The sequence below is a fragment of the Empidonax traillii genome, unplaced genomic scaffold (genome assembly GCF_003031625.1).
Source record: "Empidonax traillii isolate 1590-97213 ecotype Southwest subspecies unplaced genomic scaffold, ASM303162v1 scaffold347:size1123457, whole genome shotgun sequence".
Lineage (NCBI taxonomy): Eukaryota > Metazoa > Chordata > Aves > Passeriformes > Tyrannidae > Empidonax > Empidonax traillii.
The window spans coordinates 1,007,928-1,018,566 of NW_020955540.1; the positions used below are offsets into that span (position 1 = coordinate 1,007,928).

Sequence of the window (10,639 nt, forward strand, 5' to 3'; positions counted from 1 at the left end):
TGCTTTAAGGGACAACAATCAGGTTTCTAATTATGACAAGTCTTAGCACCCACAATACTGGGAGTGATGGACCCAGGAGGATGGGAGTCTGTGTTCTCCCCGGGAGGGAGGAAGAACTACTACCTGTCCATAGGATCCTCCAGGATAGTAGAAAGGCCCTCCCTGTGCAAAGACAGAATGGGTTACTGGTTTGTATTTGTTTGCTCCTTCAAGGGAAGGTTTTGGATGGAGCTACTGAATGGGGCATTTTATCTGAATGTTTACCTGGTTACCAGAATATGTGCTGTGTGGATAACCTGGGGCTCCCTGAAATGAAAACACAGACTAGCTATTTTCTTGCAAACAGACATTTACATAAATGAGTCTATTCTGAATTTCTGTTCTTTCAAATAAAGCTTTTGAAGACCACATTACAGCAAACATTGAAAAAGAACGCTGGTTTTTTTTTTTTTTTTTTTTGTTAGAGATGAGGAAAACTAGCAGGTTCTGATTTTTTCTCTTCAGATTAAAAGATCTGAAAGTAGTAATAACATTTAATTTTACTCTTTCTAATCACAGAACCCTACGTCGTACCTTGCAGACTCTGTTGTTATAGACGATCATGATCTTGATGGTCTTTTTAAAAATTGCCGTAACACTGAACTTCCAAAGTGTAAATAGTATTTAGGGGAGCAGATTTTTCAGCTCACCACTTAAAAGAGAGCTATTTACCAGTCCATAGCATCCACTATTACTGCCACATCCCCTTCATATACTAAACAGGGAAAGTATTATTCTATGGTTAGACTGCTTCCTCAGAGACTAAGCAGACTAAGGGCTTGCCTTCAGATGAAACTTGGAGAAAAAGCAGAATAATTGCAGTGTGAGACATTTGAGATTCCACATAAGGAAAACCATTTTTCTTTGAAACAAGATCGTTTAAATATCTCTTGATTTATCTTGACCCTTAATCTCTAATAGTTTCCAGGTTTGAAGAGACCTTTGTGTAACTCACAGCTTTTAAATTTAAAAGAAAACTTTTTGCAGGAATTTTCCTCCTGTACTGAAGAATCTTCATGAAAGTAGATAACTCTCTCTTTTATGTAAGATTTATGAATGATGATTTATTTGTACATATACATCTACCTATTGCTTGCTTTTTTATTCAGAAGAATGTGCCTACTTATCATGGCAAATCTGTTTTCATGCTAATCTAAGGCACTGTAGCTGCTACATGTAGAGGGCTCTGGATAGAAAATGAAGATAGTTCTAGTTTTTAATTCAACCTATTCCTTGCAAAGATTGCTAGATTTTACTGCTGAGTGAAGGCAAAGATCAAGTCTATTGCTACCTAGTTTATCATAAGTTAATTTGATCAGCTGATAAAACTGCAAAGTGGAAAACAACTCTCTTGTGAATCAAAGTGGACACATTTACACTGTGAATTGATTTTCTACTGTATCCAATTTCGATGTCTGCTTTTCTGGGTGCTGAAAATTTTTTTGATAGCAACTAAATACATACACTCTCCTCTCCTCAACCAAGATGTGGTGGATTCCTCTTAAAAACTAAGTCCTTTTTTTGCAACCATTAAAACATGTAAAGAAAAGGGCTCACTAGAATGAAAACTTGCATAAAGATGTCCACCTTTTCCCTTGAGATGGATTTGTTGATGTAGATTTACAATCACATGATAAAAAAAGGTTTTTCCTCAACTAAGTTTCAGTATTAGTTATTTTAATAGTTTATATTTTAAAACATATAGGTCATGAGTATTGCTCAGCCTCAATTAGGTGAAAGAGGTGGTATTCTACCTTACCAAAATTACTGCCCTTTATTTTAAATTAGTGAAGTTAAGTTCAGAAAGCAGTAATTTCTTTACACTGTTAGTTTGTTTAAATAACATGGGGTTAATAGAAAGAATAATCCAAAAATGTTTCTTGTTGAAATTGAAAACTAAAAAAAAAATATGACACCATTCAAATGGTTTTATGTAAATACAACTTCAATAAAAGCTTCAAAATAAGTACTCTGGTAGAAGAAAGGTGACTTTAAAATCCGAGCTCATCTGGCTTTGCCAGGCAAAGCCAGAAGCCTGGTAAAACTACTCTAGAATGTCCAGGTAAGCACATTCCTTGGCCTTTTTCCCAGCCCAGAGGCATTGCCTAAGAGAAAAGTTTATCCAGTGCAAGTGACAATGAAATTACAGTGATTCTCTTTATGGGAAAGAACAGTTTAAATGTTGATTTAAGAAACACTTACAGATTTTGATATTTTAGTCACAGTATTTTATTGCACCAGTTAGAAAGATAAGGAAACTAATCTGGATGCAATGAAATTCTGTGGTTACTATGAGGGATAATGACTATTTTTTGAAAGTAATCAATAATTAGCACATAACAGTCAAGTGGCAAAACATCTGGGTCACCAAGCACAGCTACAGGAAGTTAGTGGCTGAATAGTAATTTTCCAGCTCAAGTAAAGTGGAACTCATTCTTCTGTTTCATTGTATGTAGTTCTACTCATACTAAGGAAATGAAGATTATTGCTCAGTGTTTACCAAGTGTCCATATTTACTAGGTGATTAATTCAAGGTACTCCATTACGTAGATCAAAGTATAAACTCAGAAAAATAATTACCTGTCTGTGACCACTGCTTCCATCAGGGCAAATGCAACCACCCTATAAATTTTTTAAAAAAAGGACACAATTATTGCTCCGTGGAAATTTAAAATAAAATCTTATTTCAGATATGAAGCAGTTTAGGGGAAGAAAGGTTGTGGGATTACAGAGTAGCTGTGACCTTTCCTACATTTAGAACAAATGAGGGGACAGCACAGCTCTGAATAGTTAACATTTGTTTTGGAAGTTGGACTGAGAGTACATCTCTTGGTGCTATGTCTCAAGGACAGATGCTCAGCAAGACAGAAGCATCAAGTTAGTCAAGAGTGCAGAGAATCCCCATAGTGCTCTCACCAAGAAACCATACATGGAATTGAAACAGTGTTCAATAGTGACTTCAGAGTTACTTCCGACAAATTTAATCTGAACAGTCACTTCATTTGCAATTTAATGCCTAACATGACCAATCCTCCATGCAAAACTACTTCACCTAAACTCTGACTCCTGAATTGCATTAGTTTAATTGCTAGAAGCAATATGGACAAGACTACTTAAAAATAAAGAAAATCCTGACCTGATTACTTGATCCACCACTGGTTGCAACGAATGATCCACCCTTTGAAGAAAACAATTATATTTTATCAAAGCATTTTATCAGAATCTGAAGTAAAAAATTATGTAGTGAGAAGTAAGGTGACAAACTCTTTCTACTACTTTCCTGCATGAACAAGCACTATCTGTTGAATCATTGTGAAAACATAAATTTGGATGGAAACTAATTAGTAGCTTGATACCATACACAGGGAATGGGTATCAGGAAAACTAATTAAGAAAACTGTTAGTTTCTGGAGCTTATAAATCTGACTGCACTATTGAATTAGATTGCAAACTCTCTTGAGACAGAGGACTATGCTGGTGTTAAAACTACATAATGTGGGATGTAGCAGGATTCAGGGTGTCTGGGAAGCTGATGCTTGAATAAAAACAGAATCAAGTACCACTCCGGATCAGTTAAGTTTCACTAAATTCTCTAACATATACACTGCTGTGTCAGTACATGATCCTACAGAATATGAAAGTTGGTTCTACTTTTGTAACAGAAGTACATAACCCTGAAATGTACCTACTTATCAAATTTAAAATTAAACAATTATATATCTGGCCACTACCAGCACTAGAGCAGGACTGTTTCTAAATAAAAGATTCTAAAGCTAATTTTTTTTGGTGTTTTGCAAATGACTTCTACAAAATGTTACGTCAAGAAACCCCTGTGATGCTTACCTGCTTATCACTATTTACAACTGTGCAAAATTATAATGTTATAGGGAAAATGCTGCCAAATCAAAATAGCATCCTTCAGCACAGAAAAATTAGTGGAACCTAACTTTCAGAATGTAATATAATTTATCAGAAAGCTCCTTGCAATGATATCATGCACCTGACACTATGTTATTACCTGGACATCAGTGTGGCTGCTGTTTGAAGGAGAAGATGCATTCTGTGGGGAAATAAAAAAGGACACATTTTTCAGTAAGGGTAATACAGTGCTATTGGGAGAGAACCTCCTAAACCTAAACAGAATTCTCTGTTGTGGAAACTAAATCCTTCTTTTTGTAGGTAATACAGCAGGGAGCTGTAACAGCAGCAGTCGCTCAGAAAAGGTGACAAGAATGGTTTACCTGTACATCATAGGCTCTTCTACTTAAAGCATGTGATGTATCCTGCAAAAAACAGGAACATTAGCTATTAGGAGATTAAAACTCTCTGATGAGTAATAAGCCTTCTTTTTTCCCCCCTGTATTTATTTATACCAGCTCCAGATCCTTTATTACATACATTGAGTAGGAATGTCTTATTGTAAAATAAAAGGTTATTTGCACATAATTTTTATAGGCTACTGCTGAGTCTGACTTAAAGCTATACAATCCTCTCCACAACCTGCTGAGCACAGTAAATTACCAAACATTATTCTTTCTTACTTCATTATTCTGTCTTTCTTATAAGCTAAATTTTTAGCTGTCCTTTGTTTGTCTGATATTCATTTAATATTAACTGTAGCTCGGACCAACTCTGTATGTGCTTAATGAGGAGCAGGAATTTAAGCTGCCCTCTACTTCAAAGCGTGATTTGCATGTCTCTTTTTCATATATTTATATTTCCTATAAAGAAACTTGTGCAAAGAGCAAACAGCCAAGTAATTTTATTTTAATTTTTCCTTAAGTAGAAGAATATTAATTAGAACAACATATTTTCAGAAAAAATTAGTCATAATTAGGACAAATTAGGTAAAGTTAGGGCTAAAATCCTACAAGCAGTCAAAAAAGAAAAGAAAAAATGTTACTTACTCGGGCAACGAGAACTTTCTTCTTTGCACAACCACCAGAACTCTGTAAAGCAGCCGAAAGTGGAGTTTATAAGTGGAGTTATCTGCACTAAATACTTTAGCAAAAATCTACTGCTTGTCAAGGTCACATATTTTGGAAGATGAAAATGTCTGAATATTTTTAATATCATTAAGGGTCTTAAAAAGCATATTCTTTGTCTGTTTTCCCTTTATCCCTGTTCAATCAGAAGTTCCTGCCTTGAAGACTCTCCCTCAGCTAAATCATCATGGTTTGGAGAACAATCTGTACATGTTTGGTGCAATACTAAAGTAGCAGATAGGAAAAATAGGGAAAGCAATGAAGCAGTACAGTGTATGGCTGACAACTGAAGAAAAGGCAAGTATCTGGTGACAGGAGGTTACTCTAGATGGCAGTACAACAAAATGAGGCTGTGACAGATGAAAAAAGCTTTTCTATGAACAGAAAGAAGAAAGGAAAAATGTAATTTATTTACACAACAATATATTTGCTTAGTCACAATCTATCCATGTTTATCACAGTTTCTGTTTGTAGGACAGATGGAAAGTCTTGACAGAGAGAGAGAGTTACTGGGGACAAATGTTACTTTACAACAACAGCATAAAAGAGAGTTTAAATTTGAACAAGTGAAAAAAGCTGGAGGTAGCTACATGTCTCATGTACACAGGTGGTTAATTCCCAAAAACTATCCAGTCAAAGTGCATTCACTATGAAGAAAATGTATCAGTATATATTCAGCATTGTGCAGTTTTTAATAATTGTACAACAACCTTGAGTACAGAGAAATAATTAACTTTTTGAAGGGTACTATAAAACAATCATACACTGCAGTTAGAGGTCCATGGGTCTAATGTGGAAGTGTTCAGTTACTAACACTGTCATTAATCATAAGAACTTGAATACTACAGGAGAAACTAAGTACTTACCTGACTCTTGGCACTGTAAGTAGTGTCACTCTGGAAAATAATAAATTATGCCTTTTTTAAAGAATTTTTTAAACACAGTAAGCTTACAGAAAACTAATTTTTTTCTGATACCAAATATGGACATATTCCACTTGTTGCTTACATTCTCCACAGCCTTGTCTAAATTAGTTTGAAATTCTACATTTACAATCTGAAAAACATTTTAATAGCAACTTTAGACTGGTAGAAATGGAACATGAAAAGTAGTGGAATATCCATCACTACTTCTTTCATTCACTGTATGTATTTAAATATTTCCTTTTAGATTTTTTTTTTAATTTCTATAAATTGTATCCTTAGATTTTGGGGAAAGTCTTCTGTTACTGCAAAGCCCTTAAAAACTTTTATCCATATTTCATTTTATCAAGTTAAATGCATTTAAAAGCATGAACTGTATCTGTAAACACATACATGACAACTTTCAGCAAGAAAAATGCAGTTGCTGAAACAGCTATTAGTGTGGGAACTCAGCATTCTGTCTGGATCATTCTGCTCAAAAGACTGCATCTAGCAGTGCAATATTTTCTCATCTACACAGAAAATGTGGTGAATATGTATTAGAGAAAGCACACTCACATCATCACAAGCATTGGGATTATCATCTGGGGAATATTGTGAATCCTAGAAAAAACAGCAGATACCAGTTATTTCCTCACCAAATAGATTACTAAAAATACACTTTGATATTGTACTCTGAAAACCAGAAGAGATGCTCATGCAAAGGAAAATCTGAGTTAAATTGAATTAAGAGCTTTATAAGAATAAGAAGAAAGGAGCCAAATCCATAGCTGCTAATAGTTGCTTGCAGGGAATGTTCCAATCTTCAGTAAAGAAAAAAACACCCAAACCCAATCCAAAACACAAAGAGCAGAGAAGCAACCAAGTTTTATTACATCTTTGAGAAAGATGATGCAGGGACTACAAATAATATGTAATTAGGAGAAAGAAAGAACTAGTTACCTGATTATCATAATAGGTGTCTGAGGAGGATGATCCACCCTTTAAAACAAACAAACCAAAATCAGGATGTAGAAACCTGATTTTGAGCAGACTATCTAAAACTTATATGAAGTGATGTATAAGTAGAGAAATAGAATATTACTTACTTGGCCACCACCGTAGTTTTGTGAGTAGGATCCATCCTACAAAAAAAATATAAACCCTACATCAGAAGAAATTGATTTTCTTCAGCAACTGTAAAGCTGGAATAAACAATTGCCTAGGATTCCTTTGAACAAATACAACTTCAAAGATATCTGGGTAACTTATGATAAGAATTCTTACCAGGAGAAAATCAAGGTCTACCTACCTGGTTGCTACCATAATTTTGTGAGGATGATGATCCACTCTGCTAAGAAGCAACAACAAAAAATTATTAGAATTAATATTATAGTATTGAAGATTGGATATTGATCAACCAAGTAAAAGCTCGTAAGATCCCAGTGAGAGGCAATAATAATCTAGTACTTACTTGGCTACCACCATAGTTTTGTGAGTATGATCCACCCTGTGAAAACAAAACAGCAACAGTTAAAATGCTGGAGAGCTTAATTTTATCAGAATGCACAGAGCTATCTTAGGTAGCCGAGTTCTTTCTATGTAAGTGGAAGTTCAGGGCTGATAAAAAGTATGTTTGCAGGGAATGAGTTACAGGCTGGAGCTGGGGAGGCCCTGCAAGTGTCTATACCCTCATGAGCAAGAAAACTATTCTCTGAATTAGAAATGCTTGAAAAGTTTTTACCTATGGATAATAAAGAGCTGCCTACCTGACTACCCTGTGATCCACCCTGTGATCCACCCTGTAAATTATGACAAAAATTAGGCATGATTTAGACACTTGCTGTTTGGATATGGAATATTTTTAGTGAAAGTTATGATACTTGTTTAGGAAGAGTAAGAAGGAAAGGTCTATATGCAACATGGATATAACTTCTAATGTAGTAAGCACAGACTGCCAATAGTGCAAAGGCAAAGACTATATAAGAAATATATGAAAAATTCTCCTGGTTGCATTATTACACAGAAAGCTGTGACCTGGGAGACACCATGACCTCGAGAAATAGGTTTTAAATAAAATACTCAGTATGTTTCAACATGCCCCCTTTAGAAGAGCAAGGTAACCTCTCCAAGTGAAATCAGAAAAGGCATTTTTTAGAAGCATTAGCGCCAGAAATGTATAATAAGAACAGTGAAATCCTAAGCTATTGAAGTGAGTGGGATATTTGCCATTCACTAAAGTTGGACTGAGGCTCCATTCAGAAGAGGCAAAGGAAAATGAAATAAAAAGTATTATCTTTCAATGTTTTAGCAGATTTTAGAACAAAATTTAAGCATCTCCTTTAGTCTTACAAAAGAATAATTCCTCCTTACAAAGAAAAAAATTGAAATGCTATTATAAAATAATTACATAACTATGTAATATATTATCCTTTCAAGTCATAGTAATATATTACATATGGTGCACTGTATACACTATACCAAATTATAATAATATATTTTAGCATCATCTATGTTGTTTGTATATTTATAAATACAGTATAGGTTTATAAAACACAGTATTTGTTGATACAATAATCTACTTCATTTTTCTATTCCTTGTAAAAACGCAGTAAGAATCAAAAGAAGTATCATGAAATAGAAATCATCTATTGCTGTTTTCTTACTAATTTTCAACGTGACAGAGACTACTTCTTTAAACACAGCTGACACCCTTTAGGATAGTGGTTTTGACAGTTCCAACATTGAAACTTGTAACAAATACACATGTAGCTGTCTCTAGCTCCCTGCACAAACTGAACTAATTCTTCAGCCAGTTTGTTCCAGCAACCTCAGGTGGCAGTCCTAAAATATTTTCTGACTTTTGACAGAAGTCCCCAGAGAGGCTGGTGAGCTCCAGCCCTGATTTAAGTCATGCTAGTTAAGCAACTCTGCAGCATAGTTCTTCTTTCCAGAATCTGACCTTAATGCGCTATAAAGCTAGACTTGTCACAGATATAATCCTAGGAAAAAGGGGGGAGGAAAGACTCCAAAGCCCCTGTGATACTCCTGTGTACAGGAAGATGGTGAGTTCTAATCTCCTGACTGGTAAGATTACATAGATTTGTGCTGCATGAATCTGAAGTTGTTGCTCATTGAGTTAGTGGCAAAACTAATTTTGGATGCATCTTAAAATAAGAGCAGAAAGAGCATTTACCTGGTGGCAGGGATTGCTATCATATGAAACACCCTGTTAAAAAAAACCAAACAAACAAAAAGGTAAATGCCCAAATTTTCATTATTCTTTCGAAGTAATTAGCTTTCTTAAAATTTCTTCTGTGAGAATTAGTGTAACCAAACTCAACACAAAACTTTACAGAGGGTGAGTTTAATTTTACTTAATCTTTTAGGTGTGTGGCTTTACCCTCTGTCACTTTGATCCTCAAATACTCAGAAGCATCAAGACACAATCACACAGGTGATCAAAGGAGGACTACTTGTGAGCCACATGGAAAGAAAGGTAGGCTGGCAATTGATGTCTCTCTGTAACATCCTAGTTCCTCTTAAAAATCATCCTTGATCTTAATAAAGATTAACTGTTGGTGGGTTTTGTTTTTTTTTTTCGCAATCAGCTGTTACTGATGAGTGACTGTCTATCTCAGTGTGACCATCTTGCTAGATTCACTCACCATAGATTTTAGTCAAGGCTGCTGCTAATACCTTTTATTTCCTGTTTTGGGTATATTTTGGCTACAGCCAAAATGTCACCTGTGACACAGGAATACAGGTCGAAGGAATACATTTTTCAGTGTTTATCAGTTTCATTGCTGTTTTATCTGTGTCCATGTTGTACTGCTTCTTAAGATGCTTTCACATGCATTTCCATTCGTGCTTAACTTACACCAATCCTAATATTTCTGCTAAATACTTGTGAAAATGTCTGTATTTATATTTAGCTTCAATTCTTTCCTCAATATATTTATTTAATCGTAGTTTTACTACACTCATGATCCTTTCATTTGGGATCTCATCACTGAAGACTGTTGTAGACCTATACAAGTTGAAATGGAACCAGGATGAAAACTACTAATTTAATTCCTGTTCCACAGGAGCCACTCTCTAATCCCATAAAGCTAGACTTTTCTACAGAAAAGTCTTTTCTATCTTTTTCTATAGAAAATAAATTGAGCAACACCCAAAAATTCCCAAGGAAAGATTTGATCTGTTTATTAAGTAGAGAGATTAATCACTTTTCTGTCTTCAGTGTGTAACTCTAAATGGGAGAAGCACTTCCTACTGGGTACAATGACAAACAGTATCAGCCTTTCCTGATCTCTGTGCTAGATAAATCCATGCAACAATGAAAACAATTGATTGAAACTAGCAAACATTATGTAACTTATTGAAAAATATGTCACTACTGGAAAGAAAGTTGCATCTAGTTTTCAAATAGTTTGGAGAAAAAGGAACTTACTTGTCCACAACCACTGCTGCTACTTGAAGAAGATCCACCCTGCTTTGGAAAAAAAGAAGAGCATCCTGTAATCCCAATACTAATTTTCATTCCTTTTCTCCATTTCAAATACATAAACAAATTTTCAAGTGTTTTAGATGCCTGGCTGCTTAAAAGGTAAAAGATCATCTACATCCAACTGTGAATCTTCTGGTAAAGTATTGTGGCTGTTGAACACTATAGTGCATCAGAAAGCTGACACCTACATGCACTCCTTTGTA

At 35.0% G+C, this 10,639-nt stretch overlaps 1 protein-coding gene across 1 annotated transcript in view; it reads right to left on the minus strand.

Moving 5' to 3' along the window:
* LOC114061668 (loricrin-like) overlaps positions 1 to 10,639 on the minus strand; it is a 38,357-nt gene that overhangs the window by 23,097 nt on the left and 4,621 nt on the right. Inside the window, exons 4-19 of the mRNA XM_027892363.1 lie at positions 10,380 to 10,421; positions 9,123 to 9,155; positions 7,696 to 7,728; positions 7,401 to 7,436; positions 7,239 to 7,280; positions 7,036 to 7,071; positions 6,890 to 6,928; positions 6,506 to 6,550; positions 5,891 to 5,920; positions 4,947 to 4,988; positions 4,281 to 4,322; positions 4,058 to 4,099; positions 3,176 to 3,217; positions 2,620 to 2,661; positions 265 to 306; positions 124 to 162 (exon numbers count right to left, since the gene is read on the minus strand). Coding sequence (XP_027748164.1) covers positions 124 to 162; positions 265 to 306; positions 2,620 to 2,661; positions 3,176 to 3,217; positions 4,058 to 4,099; positions 4,281 to 4,322; positions 4,947 to 4,988; positions 5,891 to 5,920; positions 6,506 to 6,550; positions 6,890 to 6,928; positions 7,036 to 7,071; positions 7,239 to 7,280; positions 7,401 to 7,436; positions 7,696 to 7,728; positions 9,123 to 9,155; positions 10,380 to 10,421 — 627 coding nt within the window. The remainder of the gene's footprint in view (positions 1 to 123; positions 163 to 264; positions 307 to 2,619; positions 2,662 to 3,175; positions 3,218 to 4,057; positions 4,100 to 4,280; positions 4,323 to 4,946; positions 4,989 to 5,890; positions 5,921 to 6,505; positions 6,551 to 6,889; positions 6,929 to 7,035; positions 7,072 to 7,238; positions 7,281 to 7,400; positions 7,437 to 7,695; positions 7,729 to 9,122; positions 9,156 to 10,379; positions 10,422 to 10,639) is intronic.